Source organism: Aquila chrysaetos, chromosome 23, assembly GCF_900496995.4.
Source record: "Aquila chrysaetos chrysaetos chromosome 23, bAquChr1.4, whole genome shotgun sequence".
NCBI classification, from domain to species: Eukaryota; Metazoa; Chordata; class Aves; order Accipitriformes; family Accipitridae; genus Aquila; species Aquila chrysaetos.
The window spans coordinates 6,900,084-6,926,479 of record NC_044026.1 but is presented as its reverse complement, the minus strand read 5'-3'; the positions used below and the strand labels follow the sequence as shown (position 1 = coordinate 6,926,479).

Sequence of the window (26,396 nt, the reverse complement as noted above, 5' to 3'; positions counted from 1 at the left end):
TCTGCATTGTTTGCTTGTTAGGGAAAGGCGAGCCCTGCTTTCCCAAATTTGTATTGGGTTTACATGGCAAGGTTGGGGGGGGGAGGGGGCTGCAGGGTGGCCAGCTGAGGCCCTTGGCACCCCTGGAATAACCCTGGAGCAGCCTGAACCCCATGGAGAGGATCCACACTGGAGCAGTGCTTGGAGAGCTGCAGCCCTGGGGAGGGAGCTCACAATGGGGCAGGGGAAAAGGGTGAGGAGGGAAGAGCAGAGACCAAATGTTATGGACTGACCACAACCTTCCTTCCCCTGCCCACAGGGAAGGGAGAGGTAGAAGAGTCAGGAGTAAAGGAATGAAGTTGAGCCTCGGAAGAAGGGTAGTTTCAGTTTTGTCTTTGTTTCTCACTATCCTACTCTATTTTTAAATGGCAATAAATTAGTTTTAATCTTCATCAAGTCACATCTGTTTTGCCAGTAACTGTTTCTTATCATGACCCATGACTTTTTCCATCTTATTTTCCCCCTCCTCAATAGGACAGGGGGAGAGTGAGAGCAGCTGGGTGGGCATCTAGTAACCAACCTACATGGGGAAAACTCCACAACGTGCTGAAAGGATCTCCCCCTTAGCTACCCAGCACGTACATACTACATGTGCTATGCTAGTGCTGAGCGTCTCAGATCCATTTACGGAAATGTAGCAAAGAAAACAAAACCCCTCAAGCTTCTCAGACATTGCTTTTTAAAAGGTCTGTATAATTTATTATGGAATTTGAGCTTTTAGCCATTAAGTTACAACAACAATGCATAACTTGACATTCTTACAGTTGTACATACACAATGGAAAAGACATAGCCCAGTGCTTAATCCAAACAATGCAACCAAGTTAGTACAAGGTTACCATAAAAGACAGTCAATTGTGAATAGCTGCTGACAGACTGGGAAGTTCAAATGGTTCTCTGCAGTTATTTTTATAGTAGAAGTAACTGGCTTCAAAGTTTTGGACTTAAGCTTCAGACTAACAAAATGATGGGAACTCAAATTATTTTGCTCTTCTGAATTAAGGATATGCTCATTTAAAAATGCAGTATCATTACCATGTTTCAGATGGTGAAAAGTAGCTTCAGATCCAATGGAAGTACAATGGACAGTTTCCAGGCAATGCATTCTTCACACAAACACATGCAATTATAGAGACATTCTACTTTTAAAACTTTCTCAAATTAAGTTTTGCAATACAGCAGGATATCTGAGGAGAGAGATCAGGACCCATACTGAACAAAACCAAAAGCCTTCAGCTTGATTTGTGCATGTTTAATCTACAATTCCAATTACCAAATCTTCACACATCACCTATGAGAGAAAAGAACACATCTAGTAAAGATCAGTCTCAAAGAGAGAAGACATGTTACAATTTTTATGGCCATTCTGGTTAAAAATAAAAATAATATGCTGCTGCCATCTTCCATTTCAGGAATTGTAATTCACCATGGCACTATTTTAAAACTGCATCAAGGGGAGAGTCTTGCTCTTTCCTCCTCCACCCCAACTCCTCATCCCCTTAGCCCAGCTCAAACTCAGTTAATTGCACAGTAAGGATATTCAGCTTCCTGGCTTGTTAAAATACAACTTTGATAGATTCAATTTTCTGCCACTTAAGCTGAACTAGTTCATCACATACTCTTAATCTGTATGGGAGGCAGAGCAAAGTAAATAGAGCAGAAAAGGAAAACCAGAAAGGACCACGCTCTTCTTGTAACAGCAAGCTATTAAATCAGTCCAAGCCATTGTGCAAAGTCTCGCCCAGCCTGGTGGCTGCAGGGAGACATACAGAAGAGAACAGTCTTGTGAAGCTGCCAACAAAATTTCATTCACTCAGCAGCCAACACCAAGAACTCCACTCCCTCCAGGTTAACCCGATGAGATATTGCCAGCTGACTCCTCTACTACATTTCAGTTCCACCTCTCTTTGTAGAGCTGCAAAGTCAGTATGTTCTTATTGATCTCAGTATCTTCGTCCAGCACAGAAAAACTGCATTCAGTGCCAAGTGCTGAAAATCAAACCAATGAAAACTACACATGCAACCTCTCCACAAAACAACGCCACCAAACCAAAAAAGCACCCCCAAAAACCCACCCCAAAAGCAAACAAACCCCCCAAACACCCACCTAGCCATCACCACAATATCATTACTGGCTTCATTCAGGGTGCTAAAGGCTCTGTTGAGCAAGAATTCCCAGTTTTACCAACACTTGGGATCTTGATGTGTAACAAAAACATGTTTGTATTACACATTGTGGCAACAACTGAAAAAATACTCCACAAATTCAGAATACCATTCTTAACCTACTGGTGTATACTTCAAAGTACAGTTGGTAATGCCAACAGTAGTTGCATGTCTAGTCAGAAGTCTGCTTTTATGGGGCAGCTAAATCATCAGCCCAACCTGTTGTGTCCTATGTGTTGCCATCATCATGTAAAACCAACACCTTTCACTTCTGATCGAGCTCATCAAAACTTGCAAGTATAGACACTGCCTCAGACATCCTCTGAACCACAGGGGTAACCACTGCTACACACTTGCTGAGCTCCTCTGCACAACCCAGCTTCGGCAGGAATATACTGGTGCCCAATTTATTAAGTTGGCATGGATTAAAAGCATTCTCACTGTAGTTAAATTATCCTACAACTCCTCTGGCATACCTCCAGAATCTAGCACTAATTACTGGCAACAGGTTACTGGTCTACATTCACATAGTCAGGGGGCAGGGGAGGTGTGAGGGGCAGGGGGAAGGAGTTACTGCTATCTAATCAAACTCCTCCAGTACATGCAAAGGATCTCCTCCAAGCACTGCTTAGAGCCAAAGAAGAATCCAGTCTATGGGTCATTAGTAAGAGAAAATCCAAATTTTCTAGTTAAATTGGTACTGCAGGTAATTAAACTCACTATTAACACACATTTATATCTGAAATGTCTACGGTTCATTTTTGCTTGCTATGAAGTCTGAAAGCTGAAGCTGGTTTAAACAGTTATTTACTATCAAATTTCCAGTTTGGCGTTTGTAGACTATTATTAATAAACTAAAATTTCTGAACAAAGAGGGACCTCTAGTTTTCACTTTAAACACCAGTCCACTTTGACATGTTCATAGCTCCTTTTAAAATCACTTGAACTTTACAAATTTTCTCACTAACAGCAACACCAGAACTAACGAAGCCACACCAATGAACACAATACTAACAAAACTTATTCTACAACAATAACATCCCCTAGTCCTGCTAGGGATTTTCCCCAACTGATATATTCAACTTCACCATTGGGGGGCTGTCCACTTCACGTGGGCTGTGCTTCAGTGCTTCAGCTTTGTATAGCCATACCACATGAATGCCTCTAACAAGAAACCCTCTGCCTGATGACAGCAAAATCTGACAAAGGGACAAAGGTCTCCGAGACAAGTTCCTGCATGCTTTATGAAAAATGTGCAGCTAGGAAGAGAATCAGGGCAGGAGGTTGGGGGCAGAAGAAACCCACAACACATGCAGCATGAGTTCCCACATTAGGCAGGACATAGGCTAAGCAGAAGAGGCAGATTAAAGCTCCTCCAAATGGTAGGGAAGGGAGTCACAAGACACCTATCCTGCAAAAACATTCATGGGGGGGAAAAGAGACTCATTAGTTCTGACCTTCACATAAGCTTTTCGTAGGTAAAGTGCCAGAAACTAGAAATACCAGTTTGATCCAACATAGTAGGTCCAGATCAGCAAAGTCTGGGAACCTGTATTTACCTATAGCTGCCTACACCCATTTACTCTAAAAGTTATGTATTAGATGAGCTTTAACAGTAGGTCATATGCTCCAAGTTTCTAATCTTCTCTTTCAACTGTTTTAAGCTCCCTAGATTGTTTCTTTTCTGTCCTGTACTTTTTATCCTACCACTTTTTGCTAATGCATGTCAGCTTTTTGACTGAGGTCAGACTAATGATTCGCTTCGGAAGATTTTTGTCATCGAGCTTCCAAGGAGAGCAAACTGCTTGCTGGAGGCACTGCAATTCGGCCTTTTATTGTCATCATTCCTCAGCAGCACAGCTGGCCTTACGAGACCTAACTATATCAAAGATGAACTACACACAAACCAACTCGACTGAAAACAACTGTAACTACTCCTGTGAAAGGCTGAAATGAAACAGGTATAGTGCCAGAATTAGAAATATACCCCAGGAATCTTCACACTCGGATATCTTTCTAAGTCAGTAAACTCAGATTTTATAAGCACACTTTTCAGTCTGCAGGTCCCTTTAAGCTTTTCTTCCAGCTTTCTGCCAGATCTCAGCTTTGATTCTTAAGAAAGCTTTTGGTTTTATAGGTATTACATAAAAGCTGAAGTACTCACCACATTTCTCCTCTCCAGCATGAATATTGCGCTGCAGGTATCAGCAAGACACAATCCACAGACTGACAAGACTTCTCTTGATAACGCCTTTTGGTTCCTCCTTGAGCTAGAGTTTAAACCCTCTCAACATTTACTACATCAATGTTCAGTTTTGTGTTAAGGAAGAGGGAGAAGACTTAGTTTTTAATATTGAAGAGACAGTTAAAAAGGCAGTTCTGGAAATGTTGATAAGCTTCTTTTGGAGACGTAAATGTCCCTATACATTGTTTGGTTTAGTTGTGGGTTGGTTTTTTTATTTGTTCAGTTTTGGAGATGGTTGGTCAGTCATATTCCATTCTCATGTGCTTCTTGTAAGATAAAGGCATCACAAAAACTTGCACCTGCTGGTGACATCAGAACTACAACCTGACAATTTTCCAGTAAACCTAAAAGTTACACTCCTACAGGGAAGAGGCAGATTTTTTTTTAAGTAGGCATTAATAGGAATTTTTTGAAGGAAATTTAGGGTGAAACATCTGCTCTGCAAAGTAGAAGTTCAGATTATATTTCCCCAGCTGAAACCTCTGTCATTTCTGGAACATTCATTCTAAAATTAAAAAAAGTTATTGCTTCTATTGAAGCTCAATATAAGTTAGAAAAAGAATTGCATATTTTCTTAAAAACATCCCAAATATACATTTTAAAAACAAAATGCACTCTAAAACAAATGTCTAGGGAAAGACACTGTTTTAAACAACCTGGAGTAACAGCTTTACAAAAGAAAATTGAGGAATGTAGCATATTATTTATAACATGACAACGCTAAAATCCTAAACAATTCACTTAACACTCTTAGTAAGTAGTGTTTTAAATATACACATTTCTTTACAAAACAGTTTAGCAATTCCTTATACCACTTACAGTACATAAATATTTGAGTAAGAGGTCATAATGGGAGATGCCAGGGTTTATATTTACTCTCAGATGCTTCAGGTTTCTTAAGTGTTTTACTATAAGGCACAATACTGCTAATCTAAAAGAAAGGAATAAAAGCTAATGGCAAACCCAGTCAAAACTCCTAATGTGGAATATCCAAGAGAAGAATTCCAGCATCTCTATACAAAGGAAAAGGAAAAAAAAAGAAAAACCAAAACAAACCCCAACTTTGTAGATCCTAAGAAACAGTTTCAATTTGTACATAACGAAGTGGGACTGGATGGGAACAGGAGTAAGAAGGAATTAAGTAAATTCTTATAAATAGACTAATAAATACATTTTAGCCATAATTAGCCCTTTACCTCTGTTCTACTGAGTTTAAGATTGAAAGAGGTAACCAGTGTGCATATACCTAAATAAGTCTACATGCTCAGCACGTGAAGACCACCTAGCACAACCTGTTACTGCCAAATTCAGTATAAAAAGCTAGCAAGATGGAGAAAGTCTCCTTTTCTCTCAGCATCCACTCCGAGTAGAACACATTACAAGATCAAATTAGTATTTGTTACATGTAAGGAAAGTTGCAACTAGCAATTTTTTTCATCACAAACAAGGATATGCAACATATCCGTGAAGTTATTTGACTCCTTCAACACTAGATTATTTCTTTCCTAAGAATATCCACCTCCAATTACAACAGATCAGAGCTTTCAGGACATTTTAAGAGTTGTAGTCTTGTAAGTGTTCTCCATGTGTACATACTGAATGTAAATAGTGCATCCAAAATATTTATCCATTAGACATTCTACATTGTTTTCACTGCCTAGTCTTCATCTTTGTTACAGCCCTCTGGAACACAATGACATTGTAACAATGCTTACAGAAAAAGGGTTATTGCATATTTTTTTTTTTTTTTTTTTTAGGATGAGACATCCAGAGGAGATTTTATAAAATCCTCCTGTGTACAAAATTCTTAGTTATTAGCCCTTTTGGAACACCAGCTAGAAAAGTTTGAAAGGTAAAATAATTTACATTGTTATTTTTTCCCATTAACTAGACAAAAGTCCATACTAATTAAATAAAAAATAATAGTTCTTCAACAGTCTATTCAAGATATATTCCATGAAGCAGTTCAATGGGAATTTCCATTAGATAGATGTTCTCCATGCCGGTTATTACTGACATCCACATCTAGAAGTCAGGAATTAGAAGAAAAATTGTTTGTTGATTTACCATTTTAATACATTTTATCTGTTACATTAATCCAAACTCTGGCAAAAAATTTCATATTCATATATACCCAAGGTTCTCAGGATTCTCTGGATAAGTAATCCTCCTAAGACACTGTATACATTTCCCCCGCCCCAACCAGCTTCCTCCAGCTCAATAGAATTCTCTCAAAATCTACCTCCTTGTACTTTTTGAGTATCAGCAGTAAGTGACACCACTCAGTCTAGTCTGTACTGCAGTATTAACACTGCTAACATCAGTTAGAGAATAGCTTCTTCCAATGCAATGAATGGCATTAAGGATTGTCAAGTGATAAACTAAATTATTACTTACCAAGTAATGCTGTGGTTTCACCTGCGTCCTCTTTTAAACTGGTACACTGCAATACAGATTCATTAGTGGAGGAAGCTGACAATTCGCTTACTTCATTTCTGTCATCATCTTGTAAAGCAATACTCAGACTTCCGACTGAAACACTGCCACTTATTGATTCAGGTATTTGAACTTCAAGGACATCTTCAGGGTCCCCCTTCAAAATTAAATACATTTAACTGACACTTTTGTCTACCATTAGGCATCAACATTCCTCCATGTTACCACTTTGTAACCTCACCTTATTGGAAAAAAGACCATTTTGTTTGCCTATTATCTATGCGCTCATGGGTAGTGTTGAACAGTGTCTACTTTCAATGTTACTGTCTGACTACAAAGAAACAAAGCCAAGCAAAAGAAAAGCCACTTTTTCCAAGCCACCCCAAAGCCAAGAGCAGCAACAAGAGTCAACCCAGCCAGCCTTCTGGATGGAATATTTCAACACTGTAGGAACAGTATTGCTGCAGTTAGCAGCAGGCTCAGCACATACAAAGTCTTCACTGAGCAAACCTATTGATCCTTTGAGTTTGTAGAAGCCTCTGTTTTTCACAATAGTAGTTGGGCAAGCTTAGATTTATTTTTTTTTACTGGGGTGAGCAAACATTTCACATCAGAACAAACTTCCCTCCTCCTCTACCTGCAGCCTAACCTTAAGTCTGTTCCAAAAATGCAAATATGCTGGCTTGTCGCTTTGCAGGAACAAAATATCTGCAGCACAGGCAAAGGAATTTATTTCACCTATTGTATATAGCATGAGCTATTTCTGATCCATTCTGAAAGTTAATTTGAAGTCCTACTACATGCACAATTCTGTTCATAAAATTAAACAGACTGCCTTCACTAAGCCATTGCCATCGATATACTGACATTATTTATACAAAAGCAAGTATACTGCAGTACAAGTAGCTATTCTGTGGGCTTCATGATGAGTGTTTTTCCCCTCCTCAAACAATTAGCAAAGGCCCATCTTAAGATTTAAGAAATTCTAGGCTGATTCTTTCTTTAGCACCAAAGCAGCATATTTAAAAATGTACTGAATTTTAATAAGCTATAGAACTGCTACAATTGAACACAAGTTAAGACACATGTGATACTAATCTCTACATGTGTGGGCAGGGGGGCATTAATAATTTTGGTTTCCAAAACTTTCGCAGTTAAATAAGCACTGAAACTACAAGATTCAACAATGCTCTACTAAATCAGTCAGACATGCTGAACTGCAGTTCTTTTTCTCGTACGAAAAAGCATAATGCAGAACTAGACCACTGAAGGCTGCTCTCTACAAAACAAAAGCCAGGTAATAGGACCTAGTGCCTTCTCTCTGCTTTGAGCCTTGAAAAATTTTTAAGCATCTAAAGTATTTGTTCTCCATAAAACTGAATTGAGCCTTCAGCCTCTTTGCAGAATGTTTAGTAGATTTCTATAATAAGGCTGCACATTCCTGTTTGCAGTTACGTCACTCAGCGAGCACATTGCTGAAAGAAGCTGCCTTGCTCTTCGCACTTTTTTTCCTCACATCAGTAAAAAATTCACACAATCACTCTACAAACTAGATTGGGCAACCTGTATCAGGCTGAAAACTGAGCTAGAAAAAAAAAAATACTGAATGATTTCCCACATTATTAGCTTCAGTGGGACTTGAATGATTGATGTGTAAGCAGTACACATTTCCCCCATTCCATTAGAAAAAACAGCTGGGCTTCTGTATTTAAGATAATCCCATTCAACCTGCTTTCCAACATTCATTTCGCATAACAAGCAGAGGAGGTATTACTCCTCCTGGTTAGGCTTGCTATCAGTATCCTCTGCAACAGCATGAATTCAGGGAATAAAAGTGTTCTGAAGGTTCTAGTATTTCAGTTTGCAGCCTGTATACAAGAGGATATATCCTTCTGTATGTAACACAAGTTACATCAACTCCAAGAACTGGAAGTGAGCAAAAAATAAGCTGCTAACATAACAATATTAAAGTAATGATAGCTATTTCACATAACAAAAAGATTGCAACTCTTGAGTAAAGTCTGACTTAATACACAGAAGCACCACAATCTGGTATACATATTAAATAGCAAGAGTATTGTCAGATTTGACAAAACAAAAGAGCAATTCATAAGTCTTCCATAGATCTGCTAAGTCTCTGCAATGAAATAAGAGAAAAGCTAGTCAAAACGCAGACCTAATCTATGAAAGGAAGGTCCCTGAAACCAAGGAACACCCCTGTTTTCTGAAGATCTCTGTAGATCAGTAGAAGAGAAAAGAGGTACATTCATGCCTATGGCATTTTAGTGGAACTCAAGACTATTTATCAACAGTGACCGAGTAACCTACCGCATGTGTCTTCATCTCTCTTTTCTGGTGCTGTCAGAAAGAAATGAGAGCACATCATTTTCTCTACTTAACCAATTTCTGGTGAATGTCTTTAGGAAGGTTCTAAGTACTGGCTCATTTACAGGGATAAAACACTGGGCATATGTGGAAGTACACAAACACTCAAGATAGAAAAACTATAATTTCTTCCTTTGAATCGCAGTTCTCAACAAAATCAAATATATGCTCTAGATCTATTGAATTAAGTTATATTTTTGCAGCTTGGGCAAATTGCCTCACCTCCGCTTCAACTTCCTTACTATCATCAGCTGGAGACAGAAAAAATTGGTTATCACAGAGAGTACACACAGGATTCATAAGCTGCTCGATACACTGTTTAAGATCTTACCCATAAAACTCCCTTATTTTTCTGGTTCTCACTCAATTACTCTTGCATCTTTGCCCAGCTTCTTCAGTCTCGTCAAGTAACAACAGTTACATGAAGTCTTGCCTCCTGCACTGTACTTCTACCTTGAAGATTAAAGTAAATGCGCAACATACCCAGTATCCCAAAGCTTTGATAACATCTAGTTTACACATTGGACAAGTTCGGTGGTCCAAAAGCCAAGGGTCAATGCACGTTCTATGGAAGATGTGCCTAAACAAAAGAAATGCCCTTTAGAATTTATCACAAAAGCCACACACTACTCCTTCAAACAATGTGCAAGTTACTAGATTAAAAAATAAACCCATTCCTTTATAACCTTGACAATTAGGTACTGCTTAATTTATTAAGACAGACATAGTTCTGGAAGCATCTTCCTTCACGCTAGCTTTCTGAAATAATAGATGTTACTAACCACAAGGACACCACAGAGTTACCAGTTCAACTGTGTACAGTTCTAACTGAAGAAAGCTCTACTTCACTCCTACTTCTCCCAATTGCTCCTTTTTTCTGCATAGATACAAAGTGCTACATGGTCTCCCCCTGCCCTTCAACATGTAACAGCCCATATAAATGGCACAGCTTCAGCTCTGCCACCAGAGTTTCAGAAGAGTTTCCAGAAAGCTCAACAAATATTTCTTAAGGAAAACATGCTAAAGAGGAAAGAATAATTATGGCAACTTACTTGCATGGCAGAATTCGGACAGTGTCTTTCAGTTTATAGTTCTCAATGCATACAGCACAGTTTTCCACATCAACATCTAAACCCTAAATATGACAACACATTTAAATGCATTACATCCATATTTCATGACAGAACAAGCTCTGTGTAATAGCTAGCTTCACAGAATGTAAAACTTATAAAATGGTTTAGCAAATAAAAACATCTCTCTCGTTTAACTCAAGATTCCATCAAGAGGTGACTTGATCAAGTGATACCAGATACTGAAAGCAGCCAAACCTGGATTTTCTAATTTAAACAGCTATACATGTTACCTTAAGTAATCTGTTAAGTCTCAAACACTGGCTTTACTCATGGGAGCACAGTAAAATTTCAGTTTAAAATAACTACAAAATGAAGAAATTTTAAAAGAGGTCAGTACAGATGAAAGCACACCATCTAATTCTTAACTGATGGTCCCAAAGACTTCTAAGTGCTTAAGTAGGAAGAGATTCTTGGAGTTAAATATTGGAAAGCCCTTCTTCCCCACTTTTTTCTCTTTTTTCTACCACATCCTAGCAGATATCCTCTGGTAGCTATGAGAACTGAAATATGCAATTTGGGGTGGTTTTGGAAACTTCTCTCCAAGCTCAAACCAGAGAGACAGTCAAAATGCAGTATTTTCCCCACCTCGGTTTGTTTCTTTCTAAGGGTTAAATATCTTTCCTAACAGGTCTTACTGTCTTCTTGAAGCCTGCTTATAGCTGCAGTGCAAATATGATGGTTATCTCCAGATGCAAGAGAAATAATTCAATGTTACTTGGGTTGTGTAAAACATTAGAAGAACAGACAGTGGGCCAAATTCTTCCCTTTCATCCCCCACAACAGAAGTATTTTTTGTTTACTGCTTACTGAAGCACTTCAATTTCATTACCAGAAACACTCAAATGAATTAGTACTGCAAGCAAACTTTCAAGTTCAACACAAGTTTTTCCCTCCTTTGCATGCTATCAATTTACATAATTAATGCTTAAATTCCCAAGTAAATCAAATTAAGACTGCTTTTTTACAAAGCATTACAGTTTGCTTTACAAAGCAAAGTTAAGGGAAGTACTTATTCTATAACAAATTTTTTTTTATTCTGCACAAGAGGCAAAATCCAAGCACACCATATGTAGCACATACTCAAATGAGTGTCCATTTTACAATAATCCCATAAGCTTCTCAGGAAGGATCTACATGATAGCAAATACACTTTTAAAATATTGACCTATTTTTAGTTAAATACCTCAAACCCCAAGTGAAGTGATAATGAAAGACTGTACTGTGTCACAATAAAAGAAATATTCTCTTTTAAATGGCTGAAAGGAAATATCTAAAAAAAAAAAAAGTACATTTACAGAGTAGACAGGACTGTATTTCCAGATAAATTTTCATTAGTTCATGAAAGTACCTCTGCATCAGTAAGTTACATAAATTTACTGACAGTAGGCTGATTCAAATCAAATCAGAAGACATGAGTTACCAAGCAGAAAAACTCTATTTTAATAGAGAGATTTTAACCTTATCTCATTCTACTTTGCTTAACTAACACGGCATTCATAGTTACAACCAGTATACTGTATAACAGCTTAAATTGCCCCATTTTATTTATTTTAGTCAAGGGTATATCGATGGGAAGGAACTACCTGGTACACTGCAAAAATCTCACAATACAAATCCTTTTTAGAGGTTTACTGAACATCAACTTAAAAGCTGTTAACATCTTCCTTGTGGTTCTCACCATAGGTTTCATCATGACCCTTTTACATCCATTTCTTCCAGTGCTGATGTTATGCTTTGATACTGCTTTACACAACTTTTGGTTCAATTCCATCCTTCTTGATCTCTGATCTCACCATTGTATGAACAGAAGTATGACTATCCCTCTGTTCACAGCTTGAAATAGATCGCTTTTGATGGAATTTAGAACACAATTAAAAGTAATAAATACTTGTAAAATGCTACTTAAACACACTGAATGCATAAGATGAAAAAAGGGAAGTTCAAAGACAGTTTGGGGTTTTTTTAAATTTCAAAACCGATGTACTAAATGACGGACATATTCTCTGTAGCATGTGACCTGAGCTGAACAGCTTCTGTTGAACCACAGCTTTTAAAGTCTTACACATAAATGTCCTTTCTCGCCTCAATTTTATTGATAGATTAAAAAACCTAATCCTTGTTTTTCATCTCTGAGCAAATCAGTCCTTTAAGTAAAAACTAATCAAATAAGACAAGGGTTGGGGAAAAAAAAATGCCTATGTAGTAGCAGAAGTCTAGTCAGAAGCTAATTTGGCTTCTAGGATCAGAGCTGCCTGAAACTCCGACTAAAATAATATTTTCTTTCAAAACTGTGGCTTTTTTTACTTCAGTTATTCTAATACAGCTTTGAGGTTTAGGCTGTATGCTGTCAAAGCTAACTTTTTGAAAGCTGTTATATTTTAGAATAGTTGTATTTTAATACATAGAAATGTACTTCTAAAAAATTTATGCTTCTAGTAAGTCTATACAGCTCCTTAATGTATTGTATGTCAAAAGATGAAACAAATGTTTCATTCTTCAAAGCTTTTTAGATTTCTAAGGCCTTCTGATCAATAAAAAGATGGATGTTCTTTTAAGAAAACAAAACATTACATCAGCTGTAAGAACTGTGTAATCAATAGGTCCTAGGAAGTATTTTGTAATCCACTTGTTGATGTTTTCAAGTGCTGGAAAGACTACAGTGTTTCCTCATCTTTACAGTATCAGCCCTGTAGCCTCCTGCAGCATTCTGTATAACCAGGTACTATTTCCAACAACACAGCCTTACATTTCTTGAGTAGTTCAGATTTGACTCTTCAATTTTAAATCCTGCCTTCTAAGCAAAAGCCCTAAAATAAGCCTAAAATTGTAAGTTACACTGCAATTATGTTGTGAGAATTTCAGTTCAAATTCTATAAAGACATTACAACAGTTTTTAAATCATACAGCAATAACTGGAGTCACTGAATTACCTTTTCTCCACGTTTCACAGTATGCAGCTGAAGCTGGCTGATTGCTTTCTTGGTTTCTTTCCTATGTCCCTTGAATAAAGATTTGAAGTATTAGTACACAAGTTAGTTTTAAGAGTTACATTTCAAAGCTTTTACATACTTTCCATGTGGGTTACCAAGTCTTTTGAATGCATCTAAAAAAAAAAATTAATCTCTGGCTAACTAATTTGTTTACAAAGTACTCCCAGCCAGCAGATGTTGAAGAACTGCAAGTTTTGCATTCTCGGGCACAGCAGCAAACATTATCTATAAGCGTACTGCTCTTACAATGAACTCAACCAGTGCAGAACTATGCAGACCAAGCTGACGTACGTAGCCTTGTATCATGATTGCCTGCACTAAGGGCCTTCCCGCAAAGGAAAATTGAAACTAATGTAGGCTTTTGAGCTGAAACAACAGCCATATAACCAGACCTTCTAGTTAGGCAAGCCCATGAGCAAGCACATAGTAAGTTTTGCACCAGCTTGAGAGAAGGTGGAATCCTGCCGGGCAGCCTACAGCTGGCCACCAGGTCAAAAAGCTGCTTGTAGCTATTAATACTTCCCCTCCGTCAAACACTGTCTCACACATTATACAAAGCTTTGCACTGAAAGGACACATTATGCAAAGGAGATGACAAGAAAGGCTTAACAGACATGAAACACCACACTGGACTTCTATACAGTAACAGTCCTGATTGTGCTTAGAGGGGAAGCAAGAGAAGAAAGCAGTACTGTATTCCAAGACAAAGTGCTAGCTACTGCTAGAAATTGAGAAACTAAACACTCCCAATTAACAGATGTTGATCTGTCTAGCAGCAACCCTCACTGTGGAAATACCATAAAGGAATAAACCACACATAATGGTAGCTTTTCTCTGTAACAATTACAATGACTTATATCACTTTACAAACTTATAGTATTGAAAATTGGGATTTTTTTTTTTTTATTTTTTATGGTGTTAAAAAGAATCAGTCTGAAAGTTCTCTCAGAAATGGACAGACAACCAGCAGCAGCAGTCTATTCCACCTTCTGTATCAGCTCAGGGTTTTCTGCACAGTCCTGTTTCACCTTCAGTAGCAAGGAGGTCTTCCAAAGTTTTACTGCTAAACCGATGTTAGAATAAATCTTAAGATACCTGTCTTCACCTTCACTCAGCAGCTACACAGTAGCTTGCTTTAAAGCATGGCATACTTAACTCCCAAGTTTTAATTACACTAGAGTCAGTAAGCCAAGGAAAATAAGATTTGGGTTAGAAAAGTGGCTTTTCGCTTCCAAAATTCTTTTCAGACTCCTAATGATGTATCTTACCAAGATTTTCAAAACATTTTCAAACTTCCCATAGTTTTGTAAGGTTTTGTTTTCAATGGCCATTTTAAAAGGGGGAGAACTGAGAAAGTGGTATAACCTTCTAACATTAGACAATTTAATTAAGAAGCATTTAGATGACAAGCCCAATGGCAAAAATCTATTAAGAGTCTGTGGTCCACATTTCTGGGAAACATCACATTCATCCTAAAAAATGCTCTTAAAACTTTTCATAAAGCATATAAACTTCCCTTAGCATGAACTATCCTAAAGCCAACAGGAAGAAGCACCTTTCTTCACCAAACAACTCTTGCAACGCAAAACCACGCCCCTTTTTCTATAAATACTTCTCAAAAATTTTGTTTTCTTGAAAGTACTCTGAGAATTTAAGTTCTAAGACTTAAAGCATAGTAAAAAAGAGTCTAGGGAACCAACATTTCAAGGGGACTGCAAGTTTCACCAATACAGAAGTCCCATGTGTTATCCTCAGTTACTGAAAAGAGAAATTAAGTATTTTCCTAGAAGAGTCCTGTAAGTCCTAGGCACAGCTCAGACTCCTGAAGGCAAACAAAAATTCCCTTCCCTCTTCCCCCAAAGCTAGAATCTACATGTTCAAGCAGAAGGCAGGGGAAGTCCATGTGATATGCAGTCATTTGAAACAATTTTTTTTTTTTTTGTTCTGAACTGAGGATTAAACAAAAACAAAACAAAACAAAAAAGAGAACTGCTTGCAAAGAAAAACAAGTGCAACTTTCATTTTCACTGTTACTAGAGAACTGTGGTAGAGCAGCTGATGACCATAGAAGGAACCTAACCTATGTGCAAAAGTTGAAAACCACAAGGAAGTGCCATCCCAAGATATTTTCAAAGCTCAGCTGGACTAGGTCTCCAGCTGACTCCAGCAACTCCAGTTGCTCTCGAGTGCAGGGGTTTGAACCAGATAGCCTCCAGAGGTCCTTTTCAACCTAAATTATTCTATGAAGAAGTACTGCCCTCAGGGGAAAAAAGTAAAGCTGATTTTTTTTTTTTAACCTATCGAAGAACAGGAATGTGGAAGGGGCAAATAAGGAGCAAAGTTATTCCTTCCTGATCTTCCCAGTACTCCTACTGCTCTCAGCACTTTGGGTAGTCCAAGAGAGCTGAATCTCACCACACATGCTCCTTTTAGCCTGCTGCAATTTGGTACTCTACAGTGGAATGGTAGGATTACAAGTATCAAAGGTAGTTTTCATAAAGCTTTAGAACCAAAAATTCTAGCCCTAACTACTTGTGGGTCTTATTAAAAAAAATTTACCATGGTCTCTTTCCATTAAAAATAAGTCTGGTTAGTGAAGTTAGTACTTTCAGTATGAAAATTACTGAAGAATGAAAATAAATTTTAATGTCAAAAGGAAGGAAGTTAAGTTAGGTGACAAATCACACAAGAAGCTGCCTTTACTCAGTTGTTGACAAGTGGCTAAATGTATTTCCCACGACTTCATACGAGTATCTAATAATTATAACTGGCCAAACTTGCAATGTCAATTAGCACACTGCTTATTAGCCTCACTAACCATTACTGACTAGCATTCACAGATAGTAAAGTAGCAAGAAGGCACAGATCTTCAAGAATGCTTCAATAAACAAGCAAAGTTAGGCAACTGATTTGACATGAGAAGACAGTAAATACTCTAAAGCATCATCATCTCCAATTACCTGGTTTCCAAACTGTGATCCTGTATACAGGAAACGTTGTATATAGTAAAATATGAGCCAAGCGAGCGATATAATCATCATGGTGATGAAGGCGATGGCTACAAACACAACTGACTGGCCACTAATATATTCCTGCACATGTCGTGTGCCAACAATAATAGTCATTTTTACTGGAATCCCTCTTCGTACTGGTTCCAGTATCTCTATCCCTTTTGGATAGCCAACCATTATCACCACTGTATTTCCTGTTCCTGTTGGAGGGGAAAAAAAAAAAAAAGAAAAAAGTCAGTCATCACAGCAAAAATTTAGGCATCCTGGCTTGATGGTCATTTGGGCCTCTCCAGTTAAGATCAGTGAGCAAAGTTACAGGAAAACCTGTAAGTTTTTTTTCAGGCATAGCAGACTTGATATAAAGTTTACTAGTAAAGAACCCTTTATTTACTTTATGAAACTCTCAAACACAAGATAAACTTCAACAGATGCATCTTTACTGTTCAAGGCCCTATACTCCTCATTCTACACAGTGAGGTGGGATGTGGATGCCATGCAAACAAACCAGACAAGTTATACACATCTCATCTTGAAGCTGCTGAAGTTCTAACGTGCAACTCAGGAACAGCTGGTCTTTTATTTGTCAGTGTGGGAATTTTAGCTGCAGATGGAGACAGTAGGTGAATACCATGAAGAGACACACGTTCAATTAAGTTTGAATCTGAATCCATAGCACAATTACACTGGATATGTGAACAAAGAGAAAAAAAGATTCAGCTATTTAATATTAAATTACACTAAACACTGAAATACTTAAAGATTCTTCAATACTAAATATTTAAAATGTAATGAGACTTCACAACAAGGACTTGCCAAGAAATACTTTGAGACTCTTCTGGGAGCATGGAACCAAAGGATTTTTCTATTATATTAGAACTCGAAAGCACTCAATCCATATGAAAAAAGCACCTAATTCCAAAAAAAACCTTTAAGCACCACATTGCCACCAAAACCGGTAAGATACTGTCAAGACCAACGAGCAGAAACCAAAGATCCTCTGTGACTAGAGTTTTACTCCATTTTGTCTGGAAGCATCTCTGGTATTGTCTCAGAAACATCAAACCTAAGTATTACAAAACAAACTACAAACAAATGTACTTGTTAAAAATGTCACCTTTTCACACTGGTCTGTGCTATTTTTATTTGAATAGTTCTTACTTTGTGTGTACTAACGCTGCTACACACCCTTGGTAAAGTCATGGCTTTATAGCTTACTTTGCACTCCTACCTCTGAGAAAAAGTGAAACTAAGCTTGATTCAGAGAGAAAGTAGAGGGAGAAGAAAGAAAAGAGGGGTTTTCCTAGCCAGAAAGCTAAAGCTGTAATGTCACAGCTACCTTTTCAGATTCTCAAGATCACCTACCTGCAACAAGACCTCCCACTGAAGACTTAAAGCCTTTTTCCCTCCTGGCTGTGTTAGATTCACTACTGAGAAGCTATGTCAAAAGAAATGGTTGCCTAACTTGTAACATTACATCAAGTAGGGATTTTCAAAACTCAGAGCAGCATTCCGGACTCACCCACCTCTCTGCCTACTAAGACAAAGAGTTGTTTGCCTGAAATATTTAAAACAAACTCCTTTACTTGAGACAGTTCTGGCCGTGACACCTCGTCAACCCGGCCATTCCGCTACCATGCCAAGGGGAATTTACAGAAGTTTCAATTCTGTACATAGCAGTTCCTCCCTCCGTAAGGTGCAGACAGTCTGCTGTGGATGAAACACTAAAGGTTCCAGTTACTAGTTGAATAACCCTCCTACCTCGATGCCAGTTACCCTTTTTCAGCTTCACCTTACAGAACCATCCCGCTTCTGGTCACCTACTGTAAGAACCATAATACCCATCTGCCAGATCCAGACCCAGCAAAAGAGCAGATTTTCCAAATAGGGCTAAGTTTCTGGAGGTTTTGAGGATGGTGCGGGGAGACAGAGAAAAAGATGCTACTGGGGAAAGGCCCAACTTGTGGCTCCCCTCAGGCACCCCATTCGGCTCGCCAGCAGCTCCCAGCACACGTTGCCTCGCCTGGTGGGTACATTAGGAGACAAAGCAGGGAAGCTGTAGGCAAACGAGACAAATCCACAAGCAACTAGGCTCCACTAATTACGTCTACTCACCAACAACGTGCCGGTCCACATGATACCACAAGTCCAAGTGTACTAAGAATTGGTTAATTAATATTATTCTCCGCTCTGAACCAGCATGAAAGCATGACCAGAGAGACTCATGAATCTTGTAGAGAAGAATGCGTGAAACACTCCTTGCTTTCTGCACAACCCCACAGGGAGTTAACAGGAAAAGAATGTATGAAGGTAGAAATTTATCTCACGTTGCTGAGAACTGTTATCCACATACCTAAATCAGAAGATTAGGTCCTATGTCCCTAATCAAGTGTAAGAGTTACAAGTAACAGGAGGGGTGCCTAAGGATGGCTAGTGAACCGTATGGGAGTGCTGGAAAGATTTATGTGATTTCATTCAGGCTTGGGGAAGAAAAGAAAGTTTCAAGATTAGACGCAGCCTGGATTTTTCAATCAATAAAGGTTTCCTCCTCAATCCCGAAATCTTGAGTCAGTTTAACCCTGCTATCTAGTTCTCTGCATAATTTCTAACAAAGTATTTAAAACCCCCACAATAATCAGTAATGCCTTTCCCTGTTTTGTCACTAGCGTGTCCAACTATCAGCCAGTTATTTCCTTGAAATGGAAGCCAGGATACTTCTGTGCAATGGCTGCTAGACACTGTGACACCTTCTAGTTTTAGAACGAACATGAGTCTGCCGTACATTTTAAAATAAATGCCCATTAAAAGCATTTTAACAGTTTTAAAGACTTGGTGATGAACCTGCCATTAAAAATACGTGCAACTAAACATGATGGCCTTTAAGGTCATAAGACAGAAAGAGGAGAAGAAAAAAAATAATTGCGATCCACTATTACAAAAGGAACAAGAGCAGACTCAGAGAAGCAGTTGCCCTGAGCAGCCTGCAAGACTAAGGCCTTAACTCATTCCTCACTAATTTTAGACTTCTGTTCTGAAACACATTATTCAAAGACTGAAATGCTGTTGAGTCATTCCATCAGCTTCTTCAACTGCAACACAACTCAGAGACCTCAGATCACATTTATAAAAGAACTCCAAGTGTCACATACATGTATCTACTGAGAGCATGTTTTGTTGGCTTTGCCTTTCTCTAACTTTCTAATTTCGCTGTAAATAACCACATGTTTATTCTGCTAGAGTAAACTTGTCTTCTTTTCTAGGTTTGATTGATGCTTCAGTGGAATCAGGTAGATTTGAAATCTGGTATGTGCTTTTTTTTTTTAACATTATCATCCAAATAAAGCAGTGAGAGCTGGCAGATCCTTAGGAAACCTGGAAAGGAGGGCAAATTTGGAACTCTGAAGATGAAGGTATGTTTCCTGCCAGCACGCCAAGGTCAGTTTTACTGCTAGCATTGCTAGTCTTCTCTTGCAAAAGAAAGCCAGCACTCTCCTGATGAGGAAAAAGTAGTACAGATACAGATCTTGATTCCAGACATCCCAAACTATCACATTTATTCCCATCCATCCCTACAGATAACAAAGATAATTTTCTATCATCCAGAAACCAATTGCAGACATACTGTAGTTTTTGTCCTCACAAGAAACACCAGAAACCTCCCAGAGTTTGAGCACCTTGGTAAAAAGTTTGAGGTCAGTCCTTAGATCTATTTAAGCATAGGCACCCTACTAATATTGCCACAATTAACACCGAATATTCTCTTTAGCTCCTGGTCCAAACAAACATGCCTGATCTTTACCAAATGCATAACAGTACACTAACAATCTGATGACAGGCTTTGTCTCAACCATCTACCCCAACCTCATCTCATCAAATCCCTGGTGCATGTTGTTTTCACTTGCCTCAAGAAGGAGGATGCATAACCAGAAGAGTCAAGTAGTCAAACAATCAACATTCCTCTTTCCACATAGGTTTCCAACACATATGCACTCTTATGCATAAAACAGGTATAAGCATTTTGAAGTTACTCCTGCTTCTTCAGAACAATGTAGCAGCTCAACATCTTGCAGTCACTGAGTTAAGCAAGCCACTGATTTCAGTTCTGTCCTTTCAGTAGTAGAGTACAAGAAGCTTTTGGTAGAAAGCAGCAGTAATACAGAAGTTATGCACCACTTGAGAATCCTTAGTAGTGCTAAAAGCAATGTAGCAAAGAGTTGAACTACGTGCCAAAATAACCCCAACTCTGCCGCTTTGAAGCTGGCAAGAGCTTATAGAAAGAATCACGACTACAAAGTCGTTTGCATCTGTTTTGTTCAATATACCTGCATAAAAAAAATATGACAATGAAGGAAAGAACTAGTTGGGTGTATTTTGGCAAACCTGCACCAAATCAAAGACCATTTTCTTTACATAGCCAAAGTCACACACTCAAGTTAAGTCCCAAGCCTCCCTTAAATCCACAAGTCATGGACCAAAGCTCCACTCCAGACCTATCTCAAACTATTGTAGCCAATCTCCTTTCCTCCCTTCCCCCTGTGCGTCAAGCACAATCATGTTTTATTCCGTATTCTTCAAGGTATCAAACGTATGTTCTGATCAGCATCACCAAATCCTAGCTTGAGAGGGGGTTCAGAGGTAGCTGGATGCCCAGCATGAAGTATAACAGGAAAACCATAAAACCAGAAGACCCTTTTTTCTTTCCACTGCAATATACCTCTGCCTCCCCCTAATTTCCTCGACCAGCATTGAGCCTCTAACTCTCCTTAGTTTGCTCTCCACAATACTCCACACCTTGCCTCTCCAACCCACTCCAAGCTAATATTTACACACAATACTTATTTTGGTTTTGGAAAGGAATTTGAAGCCTCTGTATTATATACCACCACCACCAAAATAAACAGAGTTAAGACTGCCTGCAAAGTCTATATTCCTGTAAAACTGAAGTTGGAGTTTATACTATTCAGATTCAATAACTGAAGTACAACTCCTTGAGTCATTTGGGTAAAATGAGTATCTTCCACTGGAAAAAAACTCCTCAGCCACACGTGAAGCTGTTTCACTATTACTTCCCTCGAGGAGGGAAGTAATGCAGCATTTTGAACAACATAATTTGGTCAGAGAGCACAGGCCTGAAAAACATGAGACATCAGTGGAGTCATTTGAAGAACCTTCTTTTGGAAGGAGGGACAGGATTGCAAAGCTAGATATTCAAACTCTTGACTCTGCTGTTCCAAAACTTTAATTAAAATCCCTACTCACTGCACTCACAAAGCTCACAAGGTACCCATGAAAATAACTAAAATGCAGAGTATTTGAAATGTAAGTCCTTGATCAAATGCTTTGACACCAGCTACAGCCAATCACTTCTTTGCCTAATCAAGAATCTCCCGTTTTACTCAAGTTGGAGTATGTCTAAAAACACAAAAACCCCACCAACAACAGCACACATGCATCACACACCCCAGAAAGTTCAAAGGCCAGGTTTTTCAGAAGAATGAAAAGATGAAACTTTGAGATCAGAAGAGTTACTCATTTATCACTCTCAGGCAACTGAGGCTCTGCCTTTATCAGCCATAACCATTGCTCCATCTCACATCATTTTCAGTGCCACTAATTGCAAATCTGTTAAGTGGATGTTCCTTATGCATCTAACTTCACTCCTTAGTTACAGCACTGCAGATTTCCCAGTGTATTTATTCTCAGCGCTCCTCCCAGAAGCAGGGTTTGTTTCCTCATGTGTCAGTTCACAAATCCCTTCACAGGAATGGCAAACTTGGATCCTGTAAAATACAGCATTACCTTCTACCTGCTTCCTTGCCTGTCTTCCACAAGCTTTTTTTCCCCCTTCAAAAAAACCAAGATTGAAAACACTAACAGTAATTCTTCCCTATATTCCCAAAGTGCACTGAAAAATTTGAACATTTACACGTTTGAAAGTTTTGATCATGAAACAAAGATTTGTGACTCCAGCAGAGCTAATAATTATATTGTGATATATGATTATATTCCTGCCCCAACCAAACCATCCTGAGGTCCAACCTGCATTTGCAAACTCAGTATAAATAAGCACAAATGTATTCTTGTATACATACTAAATCACACTCTTTACACAGGTAGAGGTTTTATCAGCAACTTTCTGCCAGTTTAAGAAGAAGAAACCAACCAGCAGTCAGGGAGCATTGGTCTTTATACTACTGATAGATGTAACTATACTAGCAAGTCCAAACCTGAGCGTAAGCCCAAGAAGGTCTTCTGCAGCACGGAGATGATAGCAGAAGAGAGAAAATTGTAAAAATTTGATAAAATAAGCAAGATGAGAAATGGAGGAAGAAATTCCACAGAAGAGCAAATAATATTTATGAGAGGCTACGACAGGGGCATGGAGAAGAACATGAAAAAATTCCCACAGGGAACAAAAAAAATTTTGTACTGACTGGCCAATACAGAGTGACAGCAAGAAAAAGAAACTGACAGCTGGTAAAGAGGAAAGAATTACTATCCAAAGTACCTTAATCACCACATGGGATCAAAGGTACATCTTACCTAGCGTTCCATCTCCATTTTTACGGTGGATTAAGAACACAAGAGATGGGCCAGGCCGATCTACCCAAGCTAGCAGCAGGCTAAGAGGAACGATAATCACGCTTCCAACCCCCAAGTTGGTGCCACTTGGTATTCCAAGAGAGACTTGTTTTCCGCCTGATATATCATACATTCTATGAAGCAACAGCTCCCTGAGATTTTCAGCTCACTATAATAAAAAAGTATGTTTGTTTTCTTCAGAAACACATTATGGTTCTACTTCAACCAAGTCCGTTGCCTCGCCCTTCCTCACGACGAAGAATGACAGCGTGGGCATTAACAAACTCATTGTACCAGGACCATGTGAAACACACATTTGCAGCAATTTTTACTTGGTTTGCTTTGTCTTTGCATCCTCCTCTGAAGACCTGCCAGTTCCTTGGAAATCTACAAATGCAAACAGATTTTATAGCAGAGTTTTGAAGTTTTTTTCCCCTTTGATTTAAGCACTTGATGTCGTCGTGCTCATAAAAATGCAGCAAGACTTTAGTGTCATAGCCCAAGCAGAGAGACTGCAGCGACGGAACACCTGGGTTCTTATCTTGGCAAAAATCGCACATGCCTTCTGTAGGCTACAGATCACCGGCACGCTCAGACAAGCCAAGTCAACATCCATCTCTAGGCTTCAGCTCTCCCACCGCATTCGCGAGCATTTAAGAATTACCTGATGCTTCTACCTCTCCCCCGTCCTTTACAGACCTGCGCAGGAGAGGACGACAGAGCTCTTACAATAAAGCCTGTACCAAAAGCTATCTTCAGATAGCTACGGCCATGCCTTCGCAGGCACCAGAAGGCATCTTCAGGATACCTGGCGCAGCCTGCGGAAAGCTGCCCGCCTGTCACCGCTGCAGCCGTTCTGCCAGAGGGTACGAAGCAAAGAGGTAGCTCTAAATGAAACCGTGACCCCCCCCCGCCCTGTCACAGGGCTGCCCGCTTCGGATGGCTTTGCCGCATCTTCCCCCCGACACCCGGGCTGTAACTTGGAAGACAGAAGGCCGGTCCCGGCGTTTCCCCAGCGCGGTTCAGAGGAAGAGGAAACAAAAACCCGGCTCTTGGTACCATTTTTACGGGGATGTCTGCCCCCCCCCCCCCCATCCCTCGCCACCGAGGCGGACCGGCGTTAGACAAAGCCACCCCCCCCGAGCCCCCCGCACCCCTCCGCGACCGCGGGGAGCGCCCAGCCCCCGCCGCCCCCGCTCACCCAGGTGGGACATGGACACGGTGCTGTTCCCGAAGCGGGCCTCGTTGTAGATGACCACGGCGGCCGCCCGCTTCCGCGCCGCGTTGGTGACCTTGTCCTTGAAGGTGCACCCGCCGCGGGCCACCAAAGCGATCCAGGGCGGCGGGTCGCCCTCGGGGGTCCCGCGGCCGCCGGGGGGCAGCGGCACGTCGTAGTCGGTGTCGGCGGCGCAGCCTTCCATGTGGCGGGGCGAGGCGCCGCGGGGGATGCCCACCAGGCCCTGGGCGCTCTCCTTCGGCGAGCTGTCCCCGTAGCGGCCGCTCTCCGTGTTACCCCGCACCGTGCGGTTGCTGAGCGGCTCCACGTAGGCCGTGCTCACCCACGCCGTGTACCACTCCAGGGCCCTCGCGCCCTCACCCACCGGCGCTCCCAACGCCACCAGCGCCGCCGCCGCCGCCACCAGCGCCAGCCGGGCGCGACGCACCATGGCCCGGCCGCCGCCAACGCGGCTCCGGCTCGGTTCCGCCGTGAACGGGAGGAGCGGGAGGAGGCCGCTCCGCCGTCCCTACCGCGCCTCGGCTCTGCCGCCGCGGCCGTCTAACCGCGCCAGGTAACCCCCCCCCCCCGCCACCACAGCCGCCGCCGCCGCCCGCCCCGGGCGGAGCCCGCCCGCCGCCGCGGCTAATGGCGAGGCGGAGGCCGGCCCGGCCCCGCCCACAACGACGGGCCGCGCATGCGCCGCCCCGCCCCGCCCCGGCGGAGGGGGGGGGGTTCTCCTCCCTCCCCGGGGGATGCCGGGAGGGAGGGAGGGGAGGGGGGGGGCGGCCGTTGCCGCGCCCGCGAGGGTAGCCCCGCCCCTCTTTCGCCGCCGGCCCCGCCCCACAGCGCGTGGGGCTCCCCTCAGCCTCCGCCCCGGCGGTGAGGGGCCGGGCAGCCTCCGGGCCGCGGAACCCCACCGGGCCGCGGAACCCCACCGGGCCGGGGGGGGGCACAGGCTGAGGGGAGGGGAGGGGAGGGGAGGAAGCCGCCCACCCCCGGCCGCGACCGGTTCCGGCGGGGAGATGAACGTAAAGCGCCTCCTGCGCGGAGAGTGACCGCTGCGGCCTTCAGCGCACCGGCCTCCCCGTACAATAGGAGGCCTCGGGCGTTGCTTGGCCCTCAGCCCTGGCGGTGGGTGGCGGTTCTAAGTCCAGTCCTTCAGCTCGGCCAGGGACACGGGGGGTGAATTTAAATTGGTCAGTACTCCACCACCACCCCCCCTCCCGGCGCACAGCTCGGTCTCCTCCCGAGTGGAAGGCGGCTGGGGTGCCGGGAGCAAGGCCGGGCCGGGAGGAGGGGGGGCCGGGAGCCAGCCGGGGACGGTGTGGGGTACGGCAGCGCTGGGGAAAGGGAGCAGAGCCGCTGGCGTTCGGGTAGGGAAGGCGCCCGTGCTGTTGTGCTGAGGGGAGCTCGTTCCAGAAGGACGAAAAAATGGAGAGAGGGTCAGTACCACGTGAAGGAAAAAAATGGAGAAAAACGTGCTGAAATAAGAGATAAAGGGACTGAAGAAACATGATCGGTTTATGGATTCATTTTCCATTAAATACAAGTATCTGATACATACCTCTTCTTAAATAAACACGTTTAAAGTCTTACCTATTTTTTCACACAAGACGTCTGTACCTTTTTCCAGTTTCTGAAATGGATCCCATGTTTTCACCAGCTACCCGTCTTTTTTTGAATGGTCTCATATGCCCGTTTTTCCTTCAGAAATCAACAGCTGTGTGATCATATGTTGCTACATATGTCATCAAACAATGTTGTCAAACCTAGGTAATATCCTTCCTAATCATGTTGCTACCTATGTCATCAAACAATGTTGTCAAACCTAGGTAATATCCTTCCTAATCATGATTGCATGTTGCGACTGCTGACGCAGACAGGGTCTCGTAGAGCCTGGAATAGTTTGTGCGGAAGGTGTCATCGGACGAAAGCCATGAGCTCAGTGAACTGCCCTACTCTGTGTCAGCACCAGGGCCAGTATGTTCCCAATTCTGTTCCAGAGTCAGTGATTAAATAAACAAACAAACAAACAAATAACTTCAACCCCAAAGTATTTTTTTAAAGTAACTCTTTAGCATTCTCTCAAAATACTTGGCAGTGTTAGGACTCTCTCCAAAGGCACTGAGCATTGTGAGAACAATATTAAAGTAGCAAAATCAAGAAGACAGCGAAGACTGAGCAGACAAAATAA

At 41.2% G+C, this 26,396-nt stretch overlaps 1 protein-coding gene and 1 non-coding gene across 4 annotated transcripts; both read right to left on the bottom strand.

Moving 5' to 3' along the window:
* Nucleotides 1-711: 711 nt before the first annotated feature.
* Nucleotides 712-24,813, bottom strand: RNF149 (ring finger protein 149). 3 transcript variants are annotated; one of them, XM_029998887.2, is made up of 9 exons: nucleotides 24,185-24,813; nucleotides 16,354-16,604; nucleotides 13,334-13,402; nucleotides 10,323-10,405; nucleotides 9,754-9,850; nucleotides 9,214-9,243; nucleotides 6,847-7,042; nucleotides 4,369-6,474; nucleotides 712-2,027 (listed from the first exon to the last, which is right to left on the bottom strand). In XM_029998887.2, the coding sequence occupies exons 1-8, from the start codon at nucleotides 24,648-24,650 to the stop codon at nucleotides 6,416-6,418; spliced, it is 1,251 nt and encodes a 416-aa protein (XP_029854747.1). In that variant the 5' UTR covers nucleotides 24,651-24,813; the 3' UTR covers nucleotides 712-2,027; nucleotides 4,369-6,415. The 3 variants fall into 3 exon arrangements, with proteins under 3 accessions (XP_029854747.1, XP_029854748.1, XP_029854749.1); XM_029998888.2 differs by having other exon boundaries at nucleotides 712-1,329; XM_029998889.2 differs by lacking the exon at nucleotides 9,214-9,243 and having other exon boundaries at nucleotides 24,185-24,812.
* Nucleotides 3,942-4,057, bottom strand: LOC115334748. Its single transcript, XR_003921243.1, has one exon. It is a non-coding gene; the product is annotated as a small nucleolar RNA SNORD89 (small nucleolar RNA).
* Nucleotides 24,814-26,396: the final 1,583 nt, after the last annotated feature.